We start from the raw sequence: 27,973 nt of genomic DNA, 5'->3' as shown, positions 1-27,973 counted from the left end.
ATCTGGGCTGCAGTTTGCTGTGGATCTGAGTCGGGAAGCAGGAGCTGCTGTTCAGACTCTAGGATTGATTCTTTTCTCTTGTTTTCAGCTCACATGGATATTTTTGGATTGTAAAAAGAAACGTAACTGAGATCTTTATAGGAGACGACAAAGGATCCTGGACTCTAGAGCATTTTTTTTACTGGGATTAAAAATCGCTTCGTACCTTCATTCATGCTCGCAATCGTGCCGGGTTTTAGAAGTAGATTTGAGGCTGTTTAAAGTCCATAAACTATATTATAAGACAACGAGTCTAATTTGAGCACGTTGTTGTTTAATCGAAGGGCTACTGTTTAGTATGGATTTTATGGCTTAGTTTATTATGTTATGTTATCATGTACGCTACGGTTGTTATCCGTTCGTAGAAAACATATAAACAGTTCATTCCGAAGCGATCCCGGATAGCAAAGTATTAGCTTTGCGTTTACTTGCAAGTATACTTATAAGTATTAGTTTTTTTTATGATACAACAGGCTAAATGAATGCAATCTGATTATCATGCAGCGCTGCATTTCTTGTGGGGATTCGTTGTCGTTGTAAATGCAACAATATCGCATTGACTCTAATGTTGCGGGTTTTGTCGCCAATGCTCATCAGCAGGCTGTGCATGCGCTGCACGGCGTTCAACAGACATTAATGTTGCACGACGACCACAGAAGTATCTTCAGTAGGTACTCGGATGATATTTGAACAAGAAGAAGAATAAAGAAAACCCCATATAGATTTTCAAATTGTCGTATGTTCAGGACGAAACGCTCGGGTCTTGTGCGGCGACTCTGGAGAAGTCGTTTGATCCCAGATAAAGAGGGGGGAGATGGAAATGGCAAGACAAGCAGCGAAGGGTGCAGGGACGATCTGTTCGGTCACAACCCAGAGAAAATTCCCAAAACGGAGCTCAGACCGATGACCCCTAGCGGGTCGCCTGTAGGGGACATAGGGGGTGTGTGTACGTCCCGGAGTCCCGAGGTGGGGGTCACTTCGGACCAAGACGATGGGGGTGCGGTGTGCGTCCAGGACCAGGGGAGCCCCCGATCCATTCACGACAGTGAATGCAGGACCGTGACTTGCTGTCTGTTTAAAGACCGGGACCACCACTCCGAGATTCGGGGTCCAGAAACGGCTCAGGGTAGGGGGGAACCGGGGACGTGTCATTTCGTGCTGAGGAACCTTGGACCACCACGGGATAGCGGTTCTCCCGAGGCGCAGGAACCGGTATTAGAGCAAGAACTCAAGTCGGCCACCTATGCGCTTTTAAAGAGGCTCAAGGAGAAAACGCTGGATACCTTACTGGAGGCGGTGGAGTCCAGGGGAGGGATGCCCAGCGACTGTGTCGTGGTGTCCCGGACGGAGCTGAGGCTGGGCGGCCATTTGGCATCCCCACAGCTGCTTGTCTGTAAGCTGTACAGGTGGTCCGACCTGCAGCACTCGGCCCAGCTCAAGCCGCTCTGTGAGTGTGTGAGCTTTGGGTCCCCGGACAGTCCGACAGTATGCTGCAATCCCTATCACTACAGCCGACTCTGTGGCCCAGGTAATGGCATCTGCCTGTGTAGACCAGTGTTTCTCAAAGTGGATTCCAGGGACTCTCTGAGTTTCTTTAGGGGTATCCAAACCCTTAAAAGTCTGTAACTCTGACAGTGTATAAATGGAACCAAATGACCCGTCAGGGTCCATTTGGTTCCATTTGTACACTGTCAGAGTTTAGGGGAGACCTTGAAATGTAAAAGTTTTGAGAACCATTGGAGTAGACTACTCCCATGCAGTATAGGTGCTGAGTGCTGACTGTTCTGGCACACTGCAGACTAGCCTACACTCATCTTATTAAACGTGTCTAATCTGTGTCGCTTAGAAAATGGTCACAAAATAGGCCTACTGTGTGGCACAAAATGCATAAAACCATGTCTTCTATTTCTTCAGGTCTGTCTCTAACAGTGTGTGCCTTGCAGTTCTATTCTCATTATCCCTGTAGTGCAATTTCTCTTTTTGGGTCATTCTTGGGCTAAAATGTAAGCCAATGTATTTTCTCTTTAAAATGCATCCATGACCATGGTGAGGAACTGGAAATACTAGGAATAAAATGTAATTTAGTCCAATCTGTATGGTAGAATATGTTATTACAATATAACGTATACAATTGGGGGGGTTGTATTTTGTCTCCTTGCTCTTCTATTGAGACATTTCGATCGTGTCAAAGGTCATGTCTCACCTAGACACAGGATCTGACACGAATTTTGACCTGATGGTCAAGATTCAATTTATCCCCTGAGCCAGCAGGCAGGCTCTATTAGCTCAATGGTAAAGATGTCAGCACTTGCACAGGAAACTGGCTTCAAATCAGGGATAGAAGAGGAAAGTTAAATAATGCAGCTTTAAAGTATGGTAAACTTTGAAAGTCATTGTAATATATGCAGACAAGTGGCTGAAGACTGGACACTGGCTTAAGCATAATTGCATAAACATAATTCAATGACCAGAAGACTACAAGTTAAAATACCTAATTTGCTGAATGGCTGTGGGCTGGGGCAAATCTGAGACAGCATGGATGTGTAGGGATGCTAGTTCTAAGCAGGTTGGATTATTTATCTTCCTAGAAGAGTTTTCTAACGGGAAACTATATTATCATTACCACTGGAGGTAATTTTGACAAAAATACCATCAAAATACACATATCATAATCATGGATATTTCAGTCTTGGAAGATAACAGTCGGTCACACCAGCTTTTGAGTTCTAGGCCTATGTAGTGAAAGTGTTTGAGCTTTACAACAGTAGTTTATGTTGGCCATTCTAGGTTGCCTAATGCTAGTTGTCCTTAATAACATCCAAAATATGTCTAATGTAAATGAATATGCCAGTGATGGCATACTGACAGATACCATTACACTGCACAGTTACTAACTGTGCAGTGTAATGGTATCTGGGGGCAGGGTTGGCGGCTTGCCTGTGTTTTTTTGAGGGTCAGTGCCAGTTAGATTGTGCCAAGTAGAAAAACACGAGATATAACATGACTATAACTTCATATGAAAGATGACAGTCAAGAGGTCAGAGACAAACAGTAATTACAGCTGTGGTGGAGGCCTTGAACTATATTTCCACAAGAAAACCTATCTATGACACAACCTCTCTGACCTGTATTAAGACTACAGTTTGGCAGGAGGATTTGGCAAACCTAGAACATTGGGCCACTCGACCCCTCTGACCCTCTGACAACGTGTGGTATCGTGTGTAAAGATGCAAGCCTCAGTATTTCTGTCTCCTCACTGGCACAAGAGATGGATTTTCCATAACATCCACATTTACTAGAGCCAGCTGGCTGTGACAGGCACTTCAAAGTCATAAGTCTAACAATGTCAGAATTGATAGCGCCCACATGTGGGAAATTGATGTGGCTTGGGCCCTCTTGTTTCACTGTGAGATCCTACCAGAACTGAGCTGATCATAAAGCCTAGCTGCAAAAGGTTGTAGCCGTAGTTATAGATAGATAGATGTGTACTTTCTTAATCCTGCAGGAAATTCTTGCATTCAAATACTTCAGTTGCCATACATTCATCTGGAGCAGTTGAATGCAAAAATGGGATTAATAAAGTGAAGTATTCATCTATCTATCTAACTACGTCTACAACTTATGGCAGCTACGCCTTATGATCAGTTCAGTTCTGGTAGCATCTCACAGTGAAACAAGAGGGCCCAAGCCACATCAATTTCCCACATGTGGGCGCTAACAATTCTGAGTTGTGCCCCATCCACAAAGGTGCTCTTCTCAGTTGCTGCTTAGAGTAGAAATACTCCTTCCTTACACACAGATTGAAGTATTACCATGCAGTAAAGGCTCAGACCCCTTTCAGATTGTCACATATTTAAAGTAACTCAAGAGAAACTACAGAACACACCGGACCAAACTCTGTGTTTAGCCTCCAGGCGTCATCATCATGATTGTTCATCCTTATTAACTAGTCACTATTGATTGTTAAAGTTTAGTTTTGGAAGTTTGAATAAGGAGGAGTGACAAAACAGACATTTCCATGGCTGAAGTATTGTTGGAAGTTGTTTCACCTAAAGCCAGAGGCACATGAATTGTAAGAGCGGGGGAGAGGGGCGCATAACCCTTATTGGGACTTGGGCTCGTAGTAGACATAGCTCACATGCGCTCATGCGTGTCCCAATAGAACTGGTATTTCTTTCATGCTATTCAAGAAAGGGGCCTTCAAATCAGAACCATAGTCACTGGTTTTGACATTGTTAGTAAGTGGGGAAGTAAGAAATGACTAATTGTTCCATTTGGAAAAACATGCTCCACTGGGTCTTCATCTTCGGAGAACATACAATCCAAACAATGCATTGTTTAGATTGAAGAAAAAAAAATTGCATAATATTATGCATTTTTCTATTTTCTTTACTCATTCGATTGAAAGATACGGCTACAAATATTTATTTTTTCCAAAGTTGCTAAAGAATACCAAAGTTTATAATGTTGGGCAAAAGAACTTGGATGTAAATAGACCAAAACCTTTTCCTTTTATTTGGTCAGGCATTATGCTTTTCAAATGAGATCAGTTTCAAGTTGCGCTTTAAAAGCCCTTTTGTCCTAAGGAGGTCCCCTCATGCTATTTAAGGGCTTGATATACTTTGTTGCGCTCGGTGTCGCGCACCGAAAATAGCGGCTCTACAAGCTCACAAAGCGTCACGCTGCAACGCGCTGTGAGCTTCTAGATCAGCTATTTTTGGTGCGCAACACCAGCACGCAACTAAGTATAAATCCGGCTTTAGGTGAAGGAGTGGTGATAATATACAGTTTGCATACTACTGGCGCCAGACTGACTAGCTGTGTATCTGAGTGACTGAGTTCAGATCCTGGCAATTACTGCCGCCACTCTTAAAGGACCCGCTGCTATTATGCTTTTCTCCTTCCCCTCTCCCCTGTAGGCGAGGTCACAGTGTGTTCACAAAGTTTTTCCTTTCCTTTCCCTTTTTGTGCATTTGGCTTTGGGCAAGTTTTTTCTTCTCTTAATTTCCCTCCTGTTCTGAAATAAATAGAGATTTCTAAAAAAAATAAAAAAAAGTTGAGCATTACCACGTTTTACTGAACTTTGTCCAAAAGAGTTTGTTGTGCTTTGGTGTAACAATAGTATGTTTCTCCTACCTACATTTGATCATTTAGCCCAACAAAAATAAATTTAATTTTGTAGTAATAATAATATTATTGCTTATTCTAAACTTAATAGATGTCTGTACTCGAACCCATTACTGAAACATGATATGGCTCTCTCACCTTGTCAAACAGTTAACTGTTTGACTGTTAAACTATTAACTTTAACTATTGCTAAAATGTTACCAGTCAATATCCAACATTATCTAATGAATGTTTGATGAATTCAGTATTATTATCATGTACTAGAAAGAGTGGTATTTAGATGTGGGAAAACGTATGTGCCACCAAAATACAATTAAAATGTCTTAATAGCTCTGCTTTATCAGCAACCGAACATTAAAGCCTTTGTTTGAGGAGACGCATCAACAGGCCTTGATGTTTCCATTTAATTACAGTTCCTATCTGTGTCCTTATTTAACTCTAAACATCAAAGCATTGCTTCATTAATTGTGTGATTAAAAAAAGAAAAAACCTTGATAAAAAAATTTTCATTCAAGCTTGAATGAGGTAAATACTAGGGTATGTCATGAGGAATTTTTGCTTTCTACATTAGGTATATGTTTTTTCTTCTCTGTTAAAAAAAAAGGAGATAATTGTGTTCTTTACCAATTTATTGAAACAACTGTTCTGTGTTTCAGAGTCACCTCCACCCCCTTATTCAAGGCTCTCCCCTAACGAAGAACACAAGCCACTGGGTGAGTAATAAACAAAAGATGGAACTGGAACACAACACACCCCATATGCATAGGTTTTACCATTAAAAAAAAGAAGAAGTATTGGAGTATTTTGATGAATGCTAAGGAATAATCAACTACAGTGGTGCAATTAATCGTTGTTCATTAATTATTCATAATGACAGCTATTTTGAACCAAAGTTGTATAATAAACCACACTGAATAGTTGAGTCCTTCAGCATAGAGAGGGAGTGTGAGGGGGAAGAAGCAGGAATAAAACAACGTGAAGAATTTTAATGGCTGTAATTAGGCACAGTGACTGGGAATTTGCGCAGTAGCTTTGAGCTGAGACTTAGGCCAAGCTAGTATGTGGCATAATGTCAGCAAGCATGCCAGTCGGAGCCAGTGTGGGACGTCTGTGGTGTGAGGCTGTTGGGGCTCTGGTGCCTGGCTGCTAAGCTGGGGGCCACAAGCCTGAGTCTAGCTGCGGTTTCTGGGAGGTGATGAGGGGGTTTCGCCAGGTGTAATGCTGCTGCAAGTGCCGCTGTACCGCAATCCGCTTTTGCTAGGACAAAGTGTATTTTAGGGAGAAGAAGGTGCTCGTAGCAAATAAAATACAATGTAGAATTCACAAAAGGAAGCATACATATTTATTTTATTTATTTATTTGATCGCTTAAATCAAATTATTCAAAAATAATTATTAGATTTTCTTCGGTTGTGCAAATATTTTGTTCTCTCTGAATGATGTCGAATTTATTTTAATGTTTTTGTAGAATTCTGTGAGTTCATCTCATTAACTGATAAATGGGGCGAACAGAAAAAGGTGGTCTATTGTAGACAGGGGATAGGAATCTGAATTCTCTGTTATTCTCTGCAGATCTGTCAGACTCCACATTGTCTTACACTGAAATGGAGGCGGCAAGCTCACCAAACATAACGCCGGGGGAATTCTCAGGTAAGCGTAGTGCCTCTGCCTGTTCTCAACCTTGAGTTACTGTCCTCATCAGCATTGACGTTTTTGTTATGAAGGGCCATGTGATGTGTTACTCATTCACCATTTGTGTCGAAGATTGATTGAATACTTTATTAGTCAGAAATGTAAACAGCACGTGGTACAGTCAGACATTAAGGCTAAAAGGATAACACAAAAAAAGTCCTGGGGACTTGTTTCCATTCTGGTCCTATAGACTCTATAGTATAGAGCAAACCTTGCCGTTTGTTTCACGACTTTGGTTGTGGAAGGACACAGCTGTTTGAGAGACAAAAGAGTGGTGCTGGTAGGGCAGCACCTCCACTAGCTTGAGGCCATGTACAAACCATGAATTATCTACGGTAGCACCATACTCTGCAAGATAGGTGCAACTCAGAGATACAAAAAAGTATACAAAAAAATCTTGATGAACTTAACCACTTTCGACCTTGAGTCCCTATTTTGAGCACGTCATTATAGGCGACAAATTTCAAAACATAAAAAAAGGCAAAAATAGCAGATCTACAAGCTCACAACACGTCGAGATGGTACGTGTTGTATTTGTCATACAACGAAGTATATAGGGCTTAAGTGGTTAAATCGTAACCTTAAACTTAACCCATTTAACCGTATAATGAAAAAATATTTGGTACTTGAATCAAGGCGTTTGCCTCCGAGGGTTTGAGTCATGAAACAACATCCTCTGCTTTACCCAGGACTGCTTTGTGTTAGAGATAATGACTTTAGACAGAATGTGTTCCCTGTTCAAACAAAATATGCTTTTGGTGTGTTTTTTTGTCTGGATGTGGGTTTATGTGTGTGTGTGTGTGTGTGTGTGTGTGTGTGTGTGTGTGTGTTTGCGTGTGTGTGTGTCTGCATACACATGTGTGCGCCTGTGTGTGTTTGACTTGGTGTGTGCGTGCATTTGCGTGCGTACAGCCTTAAGCCTGAATAATGGCTTCTATGAATCATATTCTTATCAGAGTTCTCCTTTGGCTCACCCAGTCGGCACATATCACACATATTTAGATTTAGCGGGTAATAAATTAACTGAACGTTTTTGACTGTTGCATCACCCCCGTTTGGCTTTGAAATGGTTAAACCGGGTCTGTGGAGGGGTTGAAGAAAGCACAACTTGTTCTTAAAGTTGTGCCTTTCTCAAAGCATTTTCTGTAGCTATGTAGTGTGTGTGTGTGTGTGTGTGTGTGTGTGTGTGTGTGTGTGTGGAGCTGTTGAGTGTTGGTGGGATGAATGTGCAAACTTAGCAAGGTAATTTCATTTTAATGTTGTGCTTTATTCCTGCTCATTAAAGGCCATTAGGAGCAGTGCAAGCTGCTGAGATAAAGGTTTCATTGTGAGCGTTGCAGAGGTTCAACGGGGCGTGTGCACTGGCCACAGAGCCGGCCTCCCCTCCTCTGTTTTTCTTTCAGAAATATTTGAGTGGGATCAAACTGTAATAAGATCCAAGCTCACTCAAAAACACACACACACACACACACACACACACACACACACACACACACACACACACACACACACACACACACACACACACACACACACACACACACACACACACACACACACACACGCACACATACTCACACACACGCACACATACTCACACACATACATTGGCGTGCGTGCGTGCGTGCGTGCGTGCACACACACACACACGTGCGCACACACACACAGCTCTATCTAGCTTGGCTGTAAGTGGGCTGTAGGGAGGGGGTGGGCTCTGGGAAGTAAAGTTGCTCCTGTGAATGGGGCCACACCAAAGGAAGCGAGCAGAAACAGTCCTGTCCTCTGATTTGAAATGAAACACTCCCTTCTCATGGCACAGAGTCAACATAACCCCCCCACCCCACCCACCCACCCACTCACCCTTTTCAAACTGGGAGCACGGTACTGAAACAGTATCAGGTTCATTCGGACCAGGGAATTCAGCGGGATCCAATCTTTTGGGGTTTTGGGGGGGGGGGGCTGGCAGTGGGTTGCAGAAACTGCATTTCCTGTGCTGTGGGTCTGCTGTGGCTCAGCGACCTGGACACTGAGCAGTTGACATGGCTACCTGGCAGTTGCGTATTTGGTCCGCCCTGCCATCCTCACTAACCGCCCGACCACCGCGCCCCCCCCCCCCCTCCCCTGTACACATGCTGTCACCACCTCAGCATGGACCGGCGACACTCCCTGAGTCAACAAATGAGGGGCTTGTCGGAGCGCGCACCACAATTCCTCAGAGACTGTGGTGAGCAGGGAAGATCTAGACATGCTAGGCTTTGGTTTCTTCCAACTGTGCTGCCGTTCGTACGGGGCCCAGGTCAGCTTGCACTCTTGCGGCCCTGGCGTTGGACTCTTGGCGGACGCTGACGCTGACCCGGTGTGCGATAAAGGGCATCGGTTTTATGTGCCGCGCGAGCAAATTCGTTTAGGCCAGTTTGTCCGTCATCATGTCGTTATGTATTTTGACAGTGTGTTAGTGCTTGGGTACGGGTGTTTCAGATAGCAAAAGACCATACATAATGAATGAAACAAGACAACATCAACTGCTCGATGATATACTGTACACTCTGTGCACGTGAGCACTGCACTTTGCTGCTGAGTTAGTGGTGTGCAATCATAGGAACTAGAGCCAGAGGGCCCCCTCCTGATATGGCCTGTTTGTGTTCAGCAGTATATAGGCCTACTGTATAATGCAATTGGACAGATTATCCTATTTAGAAATTATTGCTGACCCAGGGATGACATCGCCTGTGGATCCCCTTTCCCATTTTCCCGTGTTGACTGCACAGATAGAATGTCTGCACAGAGTGTAAAAGATGGACCCGCAAGGATCCACTACTGATGGTGTCAAATATTTACACTGAGTGTGTAAAATGGACCTGTAAGGGAATTGTACCAGGCTCAGATTTGAATGAACACTGCAGAGCTGTATGTATTGTGTGTGCATTAATTCCACCTTCATACAGGAACAAGTGTGTGTGTGTGTGTGTGGGGGGGGGGGGGGGGGTTGTGTGTGTACTTGTATTACTATACTTGTGAGGACTAAATGTCCCCACAAGTATATAATAGAATTCGAGAAATAGACAATTTTCCTGGTCCTCCCAAGAATAGTTTTTGTTTTTATGTTTAAAACATACTTTGGGAGTCGCTGATCTACAAGCTCAAAATCGTACTGAAATGCGTTGTGAGCTTGTAGATGGGCAATTTTTCGTTTTCGGTTGGGGGTTAAAATTGTAAAAATGGCATTTATAAAATCGCCATCTTACAATGTTGATGTCCTCAGAACTATAGCAATACAAACGTATGTGTGTGTGCATGCATGTTTGTGCGTACGTGTGTGTTGGGGGGTGGGGGGATTGTTAGCCAAATACACAACTGCAGTTTGCAGCCCCAGGCTACAGAAATACCCACTCTAAACCTTCTCCTCTGTGGAACAATAGCAGAGAAAATGGATGGGAACTGGTTGGTTTGGTAGATAAGCCTGTTCCGCCTCTTATATTCCAACTTTATTTCAGTCTCCTCTCTCTGCATTAGATTATTTGGTGTCATTTTTATATATATACGCACACGCTTTATATTCAGATAGGACAGGGAGACAGGAAAGGCAGGAGAAAGAGGGGGGATGACATGCAGTGCCTCAGGTGAGAATCAAACCTGGGTCTGCAAGAAGGATCCTTATTCATAATTGCATATGCCCCACAGATTAGATATAGTGGTAGATGTAGATATTTATGTGAAAAGCTGAATGTGAGTGGATCTGCTTTAAATAGTCCTCTAACTGTCCTGGTACATTACATCTCTTTACTATAGTATATATACATAGGTATGTAAGTGTCATGTTATTACCTAAGCCCTGTTGTGCATGTCAGGTTATTCTATTAAAAGCTGTGTGTAGGACTCATGCCTCTTATGTTATATGGCGGTATGGTATTCTTCAACATGCATATTTAGAATACTCCCGGTGTTTTATTTAAGTACGGCAGCATCACAAAAGAAAGAGAGCCCCAGCTTGGGCACTTTGATGTCTGCGTACATCGCGAGCAGGGCCCCCTGGGGGGGGGGGGGGGGGGGGTGTGTGTGTGTGTGTGTGTGTGTGTGTGTGTGTGTGTGTGTGTGTGTGTGTGTGTGTGTGTGTGTGTGTGTGTGTGTGTGTGTGTGTGTGTGTGTGTGTGTGTGTGTGTGTGTGTGTGTGTGTGTGTGTGTGTGTGTGTGTGTGCGCGTGCCAGTCCTATGCTGAACCTCTGTGTCTGCCTGCACACCTGTTTCCTCAGTGCCTGGGTCTGGTCGTGTGGACATCAGAATAAAAGCCTTTGAAGCAGGTCTCATTGCTTCCTGAATGACTGCACCCCCCGCCCCCCACCACCACCTCCAGCGCACGTTGACTTTATTATGTCAATCACATTGTCTCTGACTGTAGGGGCTCTTTATGTTTGTCGGTAGTTCATTAACGTAATGCTGTTCAGGCATTGCTGTTGTCCCCTTCTTAAAGAGGTGTGTCCAAGCCGGGAGCCTTTGAGGCATTTTAATGTCGCCCCGATTTCAGACTTCAGTCGGCACGCAGCGTTTGATGACAGTCATTTTCCGTGATATTCGTCACAGGGGTAAAGAGACACAGCGCTTTTCAGTGGGAACCATGTTATTCTGCTGAGGAGCAGCCATGCTAACTATGTGTACACTGAGGTCTGGTGCCGGTCTTCCTGTGCGCCCAGTTTAGCCCGGGCTGTCAGATCCTGGCTCCGCTGTGCCCACATTCTTCACTCATCAGAGGAAGTGCAACCTTAATCAACCCAAAGGAATTTGTCAGCACAACACTGTGTGCACACACTCACTCTGGTGTGAGTTGAGACCATCGGAGTAAGGGGATGGGGGGGGGGCCCGATTTTGCCTGGAGTAAATTGCCGTTATGTGTGAGACGGGCAGCTTTGGACTCTGGCTTTTCAGGTTGGTCCCAACAGCCTTGGGGACTAGACCTGGTGACATACAGAGTTGCTGTCCTTGTTTATCCCCGTATTTTCCTCGCCATCCATGAGAAAGTAGGAAAATTGGATGGGAAGCAATGGAAAAATTGAAGGTTGCCAGACAAGGAGAACACATAGTGCTGTCGCCCTCGCGGCAGGGGAGGTGGAGGAGGAGGAGGAGGAGGAGAGGGCACCGGCTTGTAGCCGGCGCTCCCAAAGAGTAATGATACCTTGCTTTGTCTGCCTGCCTGCCTGTCTGTTGAAGTAAGGACACCGCAGTCTCTCTGGAGGTCTCACTGGCAGACAGAGTGTCAGGTCCACTCTGGTATTGACTGGTTCTTCCAGGCAGAATGGGGTAGTTAGCATAGATAGATGGGAAGGGCCTTCTGTGACTTCAGGAACCTATCACTCAGGGAAATGTAAGTGTACAGCTGCCAGGAGTCTTCAACCAAGAAGACACAGACCCTGTCCTGAATCTTTTCTTTCCTGTGATGAAGAATTATTTTCTTATTGTTTTCCTTTCATGTCTGCATGAACAGTATACTATGTAGATGTAGGAGACACTAGCACACAAACAAAGACATACGCACATGAACAAAGTTTTAGTTGCATGCAACTAAAACTGCGAGAAGCATCCAGGCGACTCTAATCATAGCGTGCCTGGCTGTCTACGTCAGGGTGGAGCCTGCACTAGACATCAGCCCATTTCCCTGTATGTGTGTGGGTGTGCGTGCGTGCGTGCGTGTCTACGTCAGCTGGAGACAGTGAAAATGCATGGAATAATTAGACAGTGTAATCAAGGCATGTGATGTTGCTCTTGATTAGAGCGGATTAGATTGGACCCATAAATGTTGAGCTGGCTTTGAAGGCATGTGATTCCACTGCGGTGAGGAACCAATTAAATAGCATATCTAGACATCTGAAAAGACAACATCTTCTAGATTGCACCTCCAATTTGCCCTCAGCCCCACTTAATGTGTTTTTCTGTGTTAGATCATCTACCCTAAATTCAGTGCTGTGTTCCTGGGTTCTTTATGGACGGGGCTTTGCGCCTGGTTTTATTTTGTCCCTGCTAAGCTAAAGTGGGATGCCGGGGTGACATAATGTAGGTGACCTCATTTACAACACGCCCAAATCCACAGCCAACTGAATTTTAATTTATGGTGAGTGCTGTGTACATACAGCACAGTAAACATCATATGCAATGGAATACATTGACTATAGCATCCTCCTGCATCAGTACGGAGTCTGACTCCTCTATCCGCTTTTGGATGACCTGTACTTCACAATGACGTGTGTATAATACATACACCTCTTGCCTGTTCTACAGAAACCCATTAATAGACCCATCTTGGTCTATTGATGCAAAAGTGCTCTAACTGCACTGCTTAAACAGAGACAGCCGGTTCTGATGGAATGACAACTGTATCATCGATGTGTGCCCCCCCCCCCCCCCCAAGCCTGTCAGGGTGGTGTCACCCCTCCTCCAGGCCAGACCCCAGCACGTCGTGGCCCAGGTCCGTCTCCCCCCTAGCTGCTTGGCACGCCGCCTCAGGTTTCCACCGCAAGCCCTGAGCCTTGCCCAGCGCCTGGCCGCCCACACTCCCTCAGGAGCCCCAATGCACCAGGATACGGGATGTGGAAATAATGTGACTCGAGTACTTCCACCCTGCCTCCAGAAATCAGGTTTTGCGGATTGTTTATTTGAGGGGAAGGAGGCGTCAGACAAACATCCTGTTTTAAAAAGCTGCCTGGGTTTTGTAGCAGCACAGGGCGGTGAATTGCCCCTTTGACGGTGCGGGGGGAGGCTGAGGAATGTTGAAGAGAAGGCCAGTGGTCTCTGGGGGGGGATGGGAAAGGGTGCTCTCCTATAGCCCGTTTGTCATGTCCAGTTTTGCGGTGTCCAGCTCAGGCCTTGGGGGCGGAGGGGTACAGAGCTGTACATCCTGAATGGCCTTGTGCTACGGTCCCTCTGTAGCAGCGTGGGTCTGTACCCAGAGAGCCCTCTCCTCAAGTATCTCTTCCTGTCCTGGGAGTCTGTGCTTCCGTTTCCCCTTACGTAATGCAGCACGCACACACGCAGAAAAATGAGAGCGCTATCGATGAAAACGATAAGGACATTTTTTTGTTTTCCCATTCTCAGCATTGTTCGAGTGCGATGCGTCACAAATTCAGCTTTTGTGTCAGGGGTCAGTTACACTAGCAACTGGAAGGATCTTCATTATTGACCTGCATGATCTGCACGACCGAGATGGTGAACTAATGTGTGTGTGTGTGTGTGTGTGTGTGTGTGTGTGTGTGTGTGTGTGTGTGTGTGTGTGTGTGTGTGTGTGTGTGTGTGTGTGTGTGTGTGTGTGTGTGTGTGTGTGTGTGTGTGTGTGTGTGTGTGTGTGTGTGTGTGTGTGTGTGTGTGTGAATGTCCTGTTTGGCTGCCATGTCATAGTGTGTGCTGGAGTTTTTTTTGCTTGTGGTTATGTCAGCTGTCAATTCCTTTGTTTAAATGCAATGCTGGATGTACACAAAATAGTGATAGTGAATAGGACTTTTTACATTAATGTACAGTTACTATTGAACCATATTGAGGAACAGAGGTGTCAGAATGTGATATGGAGGTCACTGCTAACATAATCCAACAGTTCGACAACACAGACACTGCTGCCAATGTCGCCAGTTCTGTACTGGTAATTAAACAGTAACAAGGCTATGTAAAAGAAGGTCAGATGCATCACGTTCTAGGCAATGGGAGGCTGGCAAACTGAAGCTGGTAGAGTGATGGAATACATTGAAGTCAACAAGAGCCGGGTGGACAAGCGTAAGAATAAACACTAACTTTGAATTAATCTTTGTCAAATAATTGGTTCAGGTAAATAAAAGAAGACATATTGTGTTCTGATCACTTGTTTTTCAGTGTGCAAACTATATTTTAATCTAAAGAGCACAGAGTAAGTTGTTGACTGGGTAGTATGGGCTGTCATTGCGAGACTGTCAGGTGTTGACACTGGCTGTCAATTGTCAGTCTTGCGATGACAGCTGCATTTCTGAGATTTTTTTATAACAGTGCTTGTGTAGATGGCAGTTTTTGTTTTGTTTTTAACAAAGGAGGACAATGCCTGTTACCAATGTACGTGTGGACTAATAGGCCTTAGTGTGTCCTGCATGTCTGTGTTTTTGTCTGTGTGTGCGTGCACTTGAATGTGCCTGTGATTGTTGCATGTGTACAGTCACTGTAATGCAGATTGGCTCCTCTGTGGAGTTGCAATGAGCTCTTGTGGCTATTAGATTAGGATCTTTTGTTTTCTCTCCAGCTTGTTTGAGTTTCATAAGGACTTCAAGATGTGAGGCATTTAGAGGAAGGTTTGGTTTGATCATTGTTGTACTATCTCCTTAGTGTGGGCAGGGAGTTTTCATGCAGTGGAAACACGATCTAGTCCCTAGCACAACCATCAAGCCTTTTCGTCATCTCAGATTTGCGACGAGGATTAAGGAGAAGGATAGTTGGTGTCAGCAAGCATGTTGTGCTGTTTTCCTCTTTCTACTTTGTTCAGTCTTATGTTATTTGATGTGTCTGTCCCGACAACACTAGTGCTTACGACTGGTGAGGTAATGTGACCTCTACCTGCGGAGTGAGAGCCGTGCTAATCTAAAGCAGTCTTGGGAGAGCACTGAAACCCCTTACATGTCAACAGAAACCAGCCCGCTGTGTTGAGTATTTATCTATCTCCTCTTGGCAACCCAATGTGGTGCCAGTACTGCTGGCTATTTGGCTAACATCTGAAGGGCTCACAGATAAAGATTTATCTACAGCATCGTGCAGGCTATGAGCCAGTGCTTACAGTACAGTGCCTGAGAAAAATCACTGCACAGTGTACTGAACTCACCTAGGATAAGGTGTGCAGTGTTTTTTAAGACTGGAGACACACTCGCTAATAGAGCTACAAAGTTAGTAGAAATAACAAGAAGTTTGGCTATCATTCTCATCTCATATTATACCTTAGCAAACAAAGTGAGCTAATCTTGTCATGTGCTCTAGGAGGCAACTATCTCTCTCTCTCTCTCTCTCTCTCCCTCTCTCTCTCTCCCCTTCTCACCATAGCACAGCACAGGCCCTACACCAATAGCGCCATTCATTCAGCTTGGGGGCACGGGGTTACAGCAACAAATAAAGAGCGCGCAATGCCATTAAAAATGTATGGAATGTCCAACTGTTAGTTTAGTGTTTTAGCGCGCCTACTCTCAAGGCTGCTAGAGGGAACAATACTCCATTTGAGCTGGCCACTGTAAATGTGCTAGGCTTGCATCGCCTGGGGAGGAGGGGCAGGGCAGCGGAAGAGGTGCCAGTTGTGGATGCTGTTTTTATTTTCTGACCGGTTCACCCACAATTATAAATCCAGAGACTGGCCGAGGCCAGCCATGATTTAGGCCTGTGGTCTGATTGCTGGCTAAAATAGATGTAAGAATGTTTTTTCCCTTCCTCCCCAGAGGAGCATTGACAGTTGTGCCTGAACCTATGGCTGTCAGTATTTTTAAAACTCAGAATAGCCAGCGCATTCTTTGAGCCTCTAGAATGCTGTGTGTGGATTAACTGTAGAGGCCCCGTGTCATTCGACATCTCCACACAAGTCCTTTGCAGCCAAAGGCAAGGGACAGGCCCTCATGGTGGATGGATGGAAGCTCCTAGTTGTGTCTCAATTTCCCCATCAACTAGGTTACATGCTCACCTAAAAAGGTTTTATTGAATGCTTTGCTTCATATAGGAACCCTGAAAATTGTCTAAATGGAACCATGTTTTGTGTTTTTATCCGTTTCAGTTCGATATAGAACCTTTTTTGGTAAGAGTGAAATCTCTATTCTGTATCAAGTTTAACCCAGACAGAGAAACATGATTTCTGATTCATCTTTCACTATCTTGAATTTGATCTACTGGAGATCGCTTCATTCCACTCCCTTGTCCTAACACGGAGCCAAGCATAGTAGACATAAGTTGCAGTCTTTGATCTGGTGCCAGGGAGCTGACAGGCTTTTCAGATTTGACCTTAAACCCTTCACCATTATTTTGACTTTTGACAATTAAGAACAATAGTCAGCTTGTCTTGTGTTTTCCCCAAGATGCTTGCTCTGGAGAAATATCCCCGGGTGTCTATGCTTGCTTCATGCATCTTCCTCAATGGTTTAGCTCACTGGTTCGCCCAGGTACCACACACACAAGACATTTGGTAGCTGGTATGTGTGTGTATGCAAATGGTATGTTATTGTGCCCTGCAGAATGTACAAACTCAACTCCGGGAACAAGTAGTTGCGAGTTTGTAAACATGCTCATGCAAAAAGTCTCATTGATTGTGTTCCCCGGGGAAGACGATATTTACTTTTGTCATGTGTGTTTTACTTATCTTGTATTTGTGTGCATTTCTAAGGTCTTGGCTGTGCAGCTTGGTACGTGCAGTCAGGCTGTCGCATTTCAGGGTACGGTTTAGATTAGAGGCCTGGCTGCAGCTTCCCCCTCTTCCCCTCTCAGCGACTGCCAGCACGTAATTTACTTAATGAAATCCTGCCATTCCCTTTAGCTTCAAGATCCTTTGCAGATGTTGACAGGGAAGGACTCTATGAATTATTGGAAATGTTCACTCCTGCATTTTTAATGAACGTCTTGCTTGTTGTGAACGGGCCAACTTGTCAGAGCTTAGGGGGGTGGAATGGGATGTGGGGGGGGGTGGATGGTTGTCTTTGTTTGGGGCGCTGGTGTCTGGGTGCCCGTGGCGGAGCAGTGTGGGTTACAGCCCGGCAAGTGTTGTGATTGAAACAGAAACTCTGGTGCCACATTATCCTGACAGAACACATTCTGCTCACAGACTCTGATCCACTGGGCCGATCAATAGGAAGCCATTGTTTGAACGGCGACTGTGTCCATCATTGCTGCTCCACCTCCCGGCCCCGGTGGTAACCAAATACCTGCCTTTCGCCTTAAATTAGTCCGACTAATATAACTCGTAATAATAGAGTTCCTTGTTATTGTTCATTTGAAACCCAGCCCCTCGACGTAGCCCTAGTACGCGTATGTACAACAGCCAGAAGTTGGCTTCTTCCCCTCAGTGTAAAGGGACAAACGTGCCAAATTCTGCCCGGTGGACATTGGTGGAAAAGTGTGAATCAAACAATGGAATACCTGTTAATATAGCTTTAAATGACTGTGGAGCTTTTTTATTTTCACACACAGTAAAGTTTTCGCTGCCACTCCTGGCTTTATGTGTAAGCGTTGTGTGTGAGTTTTCGACCAAGCAGCGCTCTTAGGAAACTGTCAAACATTAGGGAAAAGGAAAACAGTTGAATTATGTGCCATGACCGGACCTCCTCGAGTTTAAAGGACAAGGAAGAAAGCAAACCTTCTTGACGCACCTCCCCCCTCCAGTCCTAACCAGAGTAGGAAGTTAGGAGGCACAGTGAGAGGAGAGGTGGAGGGGACGCGGGGGGCGGGGCCCTCTGGAATGTGCGGGGTCTCCTCTACTGAAATGTTCCAACCCAGGGGTTCCCAAACCTTTTCAGCTGAGACCCAAAAGATCATTTTGTTGTCTCCTCTGCACCCAAACGTACAAAACTACATTGTCCTATTTCTAAAGTAGTGAAAATAGCTGATCTACACTCATGCGTTGTGAGCATGTAGCTATTTCTTCTATGTAGATCTATTTCGTGTATTTTTTTTTTGGGGGGGGGGGGGGGTGAAATTATGTATATATTTTAAATATAGGATATTTACTCACAACGCATACAAATAGTTGCATGGCCCAAAAATTTATCCAGAACCATTGTTTGGAAACACTGTTCCAGCCCACTTGGCTTTGACCTCCATCACACAGACACAGACACGTACACACAAACACACACACACACACACACACACACACACACACACACACACACACACACACACAACACACACACCACACACACACACACACACACACACACACACACACAGACGCACACACAGGCTGTGCAGGGAGGTGAAAGGGCACAGCCACCCAGCAGGATGTTCATGGAAGTGTTGTGTTTTTGGTACTCCCCTCCTTGTTGTCTGAGACGTCACTGACCTTCACTACTGCCTGTATACGTAAATGACGTTTTTGAACGTTTCCAAAAGGTACAGGTGGTGCTTTTACCCATGCCTTTATAAAGGTGTTTTTGCTTTGTTAGATTTGGAGAAAAGTTAGGGGACAGCAGCGATTCATTCAGATCCGAGTCTTGGACAGTGCGGATACATGGTGAATGCATAAACCGGTTGGAGTCACCATGGGTGCCCTGTTATCAGCGCTTGTATCCTCTCATGAGCCTAGCTAGCATCTCCATGAACCTAGTAGTCCCTCCAATGTGTTCCTGTCCGCTCTTGCTCATGTGTCTCTGACGGCACGTTGCAGAGCTTTCAGGAGGAAACTCGGAGGAAACAGGGGGCAGCGCATTCCTCTCCCTCCGTGAAAAAGGAGAGCTGCTCTCCCTCAAAATCGTACTCTACGAGCCCAGACGTCGCCTCCATATTAGCCCCTGTAGCTTCCTGTGCTTTTTACACCCTCTCTTGTTTATTGATTTAATTTATGGATTGTGTTAGTTATCTGCTATCAAGGGTACAGCACTTTTCCTCCCTCAAGGAGACGTCCCGAAAACAGAACCAGAGGGAGAGCAGGGAGGAAGTGGATGACAATGTAAAGCATTCCCATTGTGACCAGCTAGGCTTGGTGGCTGGATTCAGTTTCTCTGGCCTCATGCTCCCCCACTGTTGTACTTTCTCTCTCTCTCTCTCTCTCTCTCTCTCTCTCTCTCTCTCTCTCTCTCTCTCTCTCTCTCTCTCTCTCTCTCTCTCTCTCTCTCTCTCTCTCTCTCTCTCTCTCTCTCTCTCTCTCTCTCTCTCTCTCTCTCTCTCTCTCTCTCCGCAACCCTCTGCCCCCCCCCCTCTCTCTCTCTCTCTCTCTCTCTCTCTCTCTCGGTCTGTCTCTCTCCCTCTGAGCAGAGAAAGGCCAGACCTCAGGAAGAAAAATCCATAGATATAAAGGAGCAGCTCCAGTTAGCATGTCTGTCTGATAAAGCCGACTTTGATGGCAGAGATAGCCCAGACGCCAGCCTAAATGTGGCCTGCTGGGGAGTTGTAACACCGGCCCGTAGGAACCGTTGTCTACAGAATCGGAGCCATACCATACTCTGACGCGCAAGGGGGGTTGACAGGGGTGGGGGGTTGTCACTTTGTTGTTTTGTTTTGTCAAAGAAAGTTTAATTTGACCAAGCATAAAAGGGGAGGACGAGTTTGGTGTGAAAGGATGGAAGTTTGACCTAAATCGCCACACACACACACACACACACACACACACACACACACACACACACACACACACACACACACACACACACACACACACACACACACACACACACACACACACACACACACTATACTGTTTATACAGTACTGTATACTATATATGTACACTGTACATACAAGCATATATCTCAGTTACAAATGCACATGTACCTGTGTGTTTATTCTCGCATACGTTGAGTCGGCCTACTAGATACACTGACCCCCCCCCCCCCCCCCCGACTATCAGTTCAGTGGTAGAGTCTAATAGCTGGGGAGAAATCTAATCCTTGGCACAGGATGAGAGACCGCCGCACCCCCCCCCCTCCCCGCACCACCCCACACACCCCTCGCCGCTAGCCCCCCTCGGCCCCCAGGCTGCTTAAAGGGACTGGAAACAGTGGTTTCTCCCTCTCTCTCCCTTCCTTTCTCTCTCTCTCCGAGTCTCTCTCTCTCTCTCTTCCTCTCTTTGCAGTGAAAAAAAAGTTTTGGAGGAATGAGTTCATGTGTGCTCTCCTCCCTGGATTAAGGGGAGATGAAGTGTAATGGAGGTGGGCCTGCAGCACGGCGGGGTGGATGTTAGCCGTCGAGTGGGAGAGCTGTTGTTTGTCTGCCTGTCCCTGACACTCGGCCTCCCATTCATCTCACTCCAAGGCCGTGGAGCCCTGTTTACCCCGAGGCAGCTCTTTTTCTCCTCTTTCTCTCTCTGCCCTCATCCCTCCCTCCTTCTTTTCATGCTGCCTTTAAAAGCATTACTGGATGATCATCAAGGATTGCCATTGAAAACTTTCAACCCCCCCGCCCCCCCCCCCCCCCCTCCTCCTTTTTTTCTGTGTACTTAGTTGTAATTAGCTCTACTCGCCCTCTGGTGTGAGGGGGTGTAGTCGTTCTTTTACCCACGGCTTTACCCGTGTCCTGTCGTTTTAACACAGCTATTTAAGGGCCGTGCTAATGTCATTTTGTTCTACATCTGTGTGTGGAGCGACAATTTTATAGCTGTAATAGAATCAGCATTTGTTCTATTTGTTTGGTCAATGACACAGTAAAATCCTCATTTGGGTCAATTCTTACATTCTCAAAGTGAAAATGAACACTTGAGGATTTTACTGTGTTTGGAATGTGCCACTGGGCTTAGCTTTAACCGGTGCATGGAAAACAATCATTTATGATAAGCAGCGCAGCTGAAGAGGTAGCTCTTTGCTCAAACAGACAAGTGTGTGTAATTGTTTGCTTTGTGTGTTCCATCAAAACGATGTCTGCATGTGTTGTCAGATGTGAAAGCTCTGCCTTTGATGTTCCTCCAATGAGATGGCCTGCAGGGAGGTAGAAAGATGAACTTTTGTCAGTGTGGTTTCCGTGGAGCGCACTCCTGGTCATGAACATCAAAACGCTGCAAAGCAAATGCTCCCTGTAGGTAAAAAAGAAAAGAAAAAAGCTGTGTTAATATCTTTGTTTACTGTGCAATTGTACTGGCCGTGTTGTACGTGCAGCTGCAGATGTGCTGGGGCAACACCTATTATGACTTAAATGTGTGCGTGAGCCGTGAGTGTTTTATGTTTGGAGTTGGGTAAGGTGTTTGCCTTGTTTTTCAAAGCCCAAGGAAAGCCACAAACAGACTTGCATTAGCGTGTAGCTAGAACTCCCCTCACTGATAGCTTGGTCTACCCCACATATTTTCTTGGTTGACTATCACAGGTACAGGTCATAAGAGGACCACATTAACATATAATCTTATCGCAAGTTATCTCGGTTTGATATAGCAGCACTTTGAGCCGGGCTGTGTGAGGGTTTCCTCAGCCGATTACGCGGCGAAATCACATTTGTACACTCTCACAGCACACTTGAATTAGCCCCGAGGATTTTGCTGGGATCGGCTGCTGTGTTATTGAGATCAGAATGTTTGGGGTTCAGGACAGGAAGGGCAGCGGCTGTCCCCTGCAAGACTGACACTAAGAGAAGAGGCTTTGAGAATAAAATAACAATAATAACATGCGCTACTTTTCTAATGGGTAAACGGAGCTGTTTAAAGGTGGCAGGGTTAAATGGATGCAGAGCGCAGTAATTGCTCCCAGCTTCTCCTGGCTCCACCCTGAGCAGACCCTCTACGAGCCTAACATGGAGCCGAAGAGAGAGACGGGTGTCTGCGCTGTGGTCAGGAGTCGTCGCCCCCCCCACCACACACACACACACACACACACACACACACACACACACACACACACACACACACACACACACACACACACACACACACACACACACACACACACACACACACACACAGCCCTCCCTTCACCAACCCTGTGACGTTTGGCTCTGGGCTCTGCTCCGAGCCTCAGCCCCCAAGTTCCAGACCTCCAGCTGGGTCTGCTGCCCTGGCACTCTGGTTAAAAAAAACCCTATTCATTAAACTTGACTTTAACGGACTGTAATCAAGTTTAATTTTTTTAAGGCAGAGAAGTTAGAGAAAATTAAAAATCGGATCATCCACATGGGAACATCGTGGTTTCATATCTCGGTCTTTCTGTGGCCAGCATGTGACGTCAGTCATCTATGTCATATCGGTGACGCATACATTTGTGTCGAGGTTTCAGCCTGATCTGACTTTAAAAAAAAACTTTAAAAAACCTATGCGATAAAAAATGAGCTGAGGTAAACAACAAGATACCAGGGTTGTGGCTCTTTTGGAGCGGGAACTTTGGGGGCTGGGAGGGCTAACATACTGCTGTACGCTTTTGTCTTATTGACCTGTATGTTAATTGGAAAATACCATTCAAGAAACCTTGAACAAAAAATAAATGCGCCGAGGTACGATGTTGGCCTACTGGCAGAGTGTGCAAGAAATGTGGCACTGAAATGGTCCAGTGGTTTGCAAGATTAGCACCAGACAAACAGACAGTCTCACAGACAGACTGACAGACCCTCTCTTATACGGCGAGCCTCCTACAGAGCCACGGCATAAAAACTCAACTGTAAGGCAGGGAGAATCTAGTATATGCAGCGTGCAGCACATACATGCTGTATAACCGTATGACAGAAAGAGGTTGGTATATGCAACATGTAGCATATCGTGGCTGTTGGTTGGAAACCTTGTATGTTGTATGTGTTCCAATGTAGTTATTATTTAGTGACAAGCTCTTGTTAATACTTTTCATTGGTTAAATATTCATTTTTGCGACTTTTGGTGACACTTTTTGTATGACAAAGTAAAAAAACATAAAAAGTTAGAGATGCAAGGTTTCTGCCTGACAGCGACGCTATAGAGACGATATAAAAGAGAAGGCCAGGAAGAGGCCGGTATATGCAGTGTAGCTCATACAGGCTGTATAACCATATGACAGAAAGAGGCTGGATATGCAGCAAGCAGAGTATACAGGCTACAGGCTATATAACCGTATGACAGGAAGAGGCTGGTATATGCAGCCTGTTGCACATACAGGCTCCATAAGCTGTGGAGCAGAAGGCACATAGTTTCCTGCGGTAATTACGTCCAAACAGTCTGCCTATTGGCTCTTCTTTATTGAAGAGATTCTAATGAGTTCTTCTCTTCAGAGCGCCCTCCCCTCCGCACCAACACAAACACATGCGCTGTTGCTTCAATCTGAGCCTGTCCTAGCCAAAACACACAAGTTCAGCGTGAGAGCACACAACACGCTGGCCGCCCAGCCGCCGTCACTCCAAAACAGGGCCCGTGTGCGCTGCGGGCGGGTGATGGCTCACGTAGGCTCCTTCGGCACAGCGAAAGCGACAGGAAGAAGGCCTGGCTCATGGCGTGCACATTGTCTTCCCTTAGCCTCAGGCTCGGCATTTAGATACATGTCTAACCTTTTGTCCTGTTCGTTCCTCTTCCTGATCCTCGCAGCCTTGCCGGCTCCCTCGCAACCCGGGCTACGTGTGAAAACTAGATATCGTCTACCAATATTTTTTTTTCCCCTCAGTTTTATTTCCCTGCCTCTCTCTCTCTCTCCCTCTCTCTAGTCTAGAAAATAGAGGAGATGATAGCCATTTGGTCTTTTGTGTTTGCGTGCGCGGGGTTTCAAAGCGAGTTTATACCTTGATGTGTGGGCTCCATTTGATTTGAGACAATAGAGAGCCATAAACAAGTTGGGGCTGAGTTCTTTGTGTGGCCGCGCCGCAGTAAAAGAGAGAGAGAGAGAGAGAGAGCCTGAGCTCAGACTGGAGGAGCTGGAGTGTGGAATTCACTAATGGTACATGCATGTTGGGGCCCCTGAAGAGAGGGGGTCACTGCAGCCATCCACACACACACACTGAAAATGCTCGGTGTTCATTTAACTCTGACAGTGCACGGGTCCATTTTCTACTCTCTCAGAGCTGAATTAACACCAGGGATTTTACTGTGCACCGAGAGCCTGTCTGCAGCTTCTTTGCTCCCTCCCTCCTCTCCAATCCCCCCCCATCTCTCTCTCTCTCTCTCTCTCCCACACACACATACACACACTCTCTCTCCCGCCCCTTTCTCTACCCTCTCTCTCTCTCTCTCTAGCTATGTCTTTGCCTCTCTCTCTCTCTCTCTCTCTCTCTTTCTGTCTCTCCCTCTCCCTCTCCCTCTCCCTCTCCCTCCACAACACAGTCTGGAACCAAAGGGTTTTTGGGGGGGTTTGTGCAGGTCTGGTCAACGTTTTTTGGCTAATCTTTGTATAAACTTTGCTAGCGCGGGTCACTCGGCACAGTCAGCAGTAGAGGTTCTCGGCGAGTGAAGCATTTTGTTGCTCCGCGGATGGGCGATGCTCCACCTTAAAGGCGTTTTGTTAATGGGGCGGGCGGTCATTAAGCTCGGAGAGCACAGGGACTGAAAGGAATGGGGCCACAGGCCCAGGCTTTAAATCCTCTGTGCCAATAGACTCTCTGAAGCAAAATAATGGCATCACTCTGTGTGTGAGTTAATGGGAGCTGATAGCATGAAGGCTGGGGGGTCAGCGGGTTACGGGCTTGTGCTAAGTTGTCAGGGAGCTGAATGCCGTCCCCGGGACTGCGGTGGGGGGGGGGGGGTACCCCTGCCTGGCCCTCTCTCTGCACCACCCCCACCCCACCCCACCCTCCTGGAATGTGGGGAAGAAGAGGAGAGAGGAAAGAGGCAACACACACACACACTCCAGGAGTAAAGGGTGAAGGGACGGATGTGAGCTCATGGAATTCTCCCTGCTTTTTAGTCTCCCACTCCACTCCACTCCCCCTCCCAATTCCCTCTCCTCTCCTCAACCTTGCCACATTTCTGCACAACCGGATATTAACCACTTAAACCCTCTAGACTTAGTAAACTGGACCTGAGTTGGCTCTGTACGTGGACCGCTTTTTTTCAGTCTGCACCAAATCTCTTTGCCAAAAAATAGCTGATCTACAAGCTCACAACGCGACGCAACTCTAGCTTGTAGATCTGCTATTTTTGGCTAATGTTCCCCCCAGAATAATATGGATGCCGGGGGTTCAAGTGGTTAAAAAAGAAAAGAAAAAAAAGTGCAGCAGCTACTAGTGGACGGGCCTGAGCAGCCAGGCGGCGGTGTGTGTCTGTTTAGTGTGGTGAAGATAGAAGTCCACCTAGGGAGCAGTAACTCACGTTGGAGTGCTGAGGGCTGTCACTGAGAAGAGTTCACAGACTGCAGCCATGAAAGCTGAATTAACAAGCTGATTTACTGGAGGGAGAGATGGGTCAGGAATGAGATCGCAGCCACGTCTTCACTGTGTGTGAAAGTTGTTTTTCCACCCCAGGCAAAACCGGCTTCAAAACATTGACGGATTTGAAGCTTGTTGTTTTAAAAAAAACAAAAATGAAAAAAAGGCTTAACCACTTTTAAGTCTGGCGTCCCGATTGTGGGCATGTCATTATAGGTAAAATAAAAAATGTAATAAAAAAAAGTTGATTTCCTTTTTGCCTATTGCTACAAGGTGTTGAGTGATTTTAATTTCCACTGGAAACCCTCAATGCAATTCTTTGACTAGGAACAAGTCTCTGATGAAAATGGGGACTGTGTGAGCAGCAGTGAGTGGTCAGTGTTGTTTGATCAGCACGGTGCCCTCCTGAGGCAGAGGGAGAAAATGCAGGTCCTGACCGACCTCGCAATACCCTCCGCCCCCACCATACAGGATATCTATAGCTGTGTGTGTGTGTGTGTGTGTGTGTGTGTGTGTGTGTGTGTGTGTGTGTGTGTGTGTGTGTGTGTGTGTGTGTGTGTGTGTGTGTGTGTGTGTGTGTGTGTGTGTGTGTGTGTGTGTGTGTGTGTGTGTGTGTGTGTGTTGGAAGGGTATGCGTGCAGTGGTATTTATGCAAGGCTTAGATTTCAATACAATGCCTCCTTCAGTATTTATAGTGTGGCCATCTGCTCTGAACAATAAAAAGAGATAGCTAATCCCTTTAAACTTAATCCTTCCTTTTTTACTAGCACTGTTTTCTTTCGTTTACGTTACATCTAATAACCACTCCCCCATCTCTGTCTCTGCCCCCTCAGATGCCAGTATGTCGCCTGACGCCCCCAAGCAGAACCACTGGTGCAATGTGGCGTACTGGGAGCACCGGACGCGCGTGGGCCGCCTCTACACAGTGTACGAGCACTCTGTCAGCATCTTCTACGATCTACCTCAGGGTACGGGCTTCTGCCTGGGCCAGCTCAACCTGGACCACCGCAGCAGCACCGTCCAGCGCACACGCGGCAAAATCGGCTACGGCATCCTTCTGAGCAAAGAGCCGGACGGCGTGTGGGCGTACAACCGCAGCGAGCACCCCATCTTCGTCAATTCGCCCACCCTGGACGTGCCCAACAGCCGGACGTTGGTGGTGCGGAAGGTGATGCCGGGCTACTCCATCAAGGTGTTCGACTATGAGCGCTCGTGCCTCTTGAGGCATGTCACGGACCCGGACCTCCTGGATGGACCCTATGACCCCAACAGTGTGCGCATCAGCTTTGCAAAGGGCTGGGGCCCCTGCTACTCCAGACAGTTTATCACCTCCTGCCCGTGCTGGCTGGAGATTCTACTCAACAACCACAGATAACACAGACGGACCCCACGAACTATCCCAAATATCATCTACCTAGATTTAATATAAAGTTTTATATATTATATGAAATATATATTATACTTGTAAATACGGAGTCATTTTTACAATGTAATTATTTATGTATGGTGCAATGTGTATATGGACAAGAGGAAAAAAACGGAAAATGCACTTTGGCTTATATATTATATATATAAATATATATATAAAGATAAAGAATCTTTCAATACCAATTTGAGAAATTATACAGCGAAATTAGGATGAGCCTGGATTTGGTGTATAGTTTTCATATACTATTAATATCCAGACAAAAAGCTAACACCATTCACACATTGATAATAAAGTATTCGCATAATATTTCTTGCTTGGTGTGTATCATTAGACTTCTGTTTACTACACTGACATTCAGAGTCACTCAATATGGTTTTTAATGACATACTAACTAACCAGACACCAGTGGGCAGTGACCTATAAATGTTACCTTTTTAACGTGCTATTTCAAAGTGGCACTGGAGTCACATCTCATTGATATGCATTTTGCTACAGTATTTGTTGCATGTGGTTTCTGTGTCAAAGGTGGAGGTCGTACAGGTTTCCCATGAGACATTCACCTATCGAGGGCACATGGCCCAAAGATCACAGTACTCACTTCCTTCAAAAAAGACAAGAGGGACCATTTTACTGTGCTGTTGACCAGGACATGCTGGATGTTATTCTTAACCACTTTAAAACCTGGCATCCCTATTTTGGGCATATCACTAAAGGCAAAAATGTGCGCACACAAAACAGTATGTACAATTATTCTCAATATTTTTCCAAGTGTTTAAAAATAACA

The 27,973-nt window shown here is 45.7% G+C and overlaps 1 protein-coding gene across 1 annotated transcript; it reads left to right on the top strand.

Annotated features, from left to right (window-relative positions):
• Positions 1–27,489, top strand: smad6b (SMAD family member 6b). Its single transcript, XM_080438557.1, has 4 exons — positions 1–1,567; positions 5,823–5,879; positions 6,738–6,815; positions 26,594–27,489. The coding sequence occupies exons 1-4, from the start codon at positions 778–780 to the stop codon at positions 27,133–27,135; spliced, it is 1,467 nt and encodes a 488-aa protein (XP_080294683.1). The 5' UTR covers positions 1–777; the 3' UTR covers positions 27,136–27,489.
• Positions 27,490–27,973: the final 484 nt, after the last annotated feature.

The sequence above is a fragment of the Gymnoscopelus braueri genome, assembly GCF_963280865.1.
Source record: "Gymnoscopelus braueri genome assembly, chromosome: 9".
Classification (NCBI taxonomy): Eukaryota; Metazoa; Chordata; class Actinopteri; order Myctophiformes; family Myctophidae; genus Gymnoscopelus; species Gymnoscopelus braueri.
Note: the sequence above shows the minus strand (reverse complement) of the source record. Positions and strands in the feature narration are given on the sequence as shown.

Bases quoted from the DNA above. Each gene is read 5' to 3' on its own strand.
- smad6b (XM_080438557.1), top strand. From the start codon at position 778: ATGTTCAGGACGAAACGCTCGGGTCTTGTGCGGCGACTCTGGAGAAGT. The intron at 1,568-5,822 runs GTAATGGCATCT...TCTGTGTTTCAG, and splicing joins CAGCCGACTCTGTGGCCCAG to AGTCACCTCCACCCCCTTAT. The intron at 6,816-26,593 runs GTAAGCGTAGTG...CTGCCCCCTCAG, and splicing joins AACGCCGGGGGAATTCTCAG to ATGCCAGTATGTCGCCTGAC.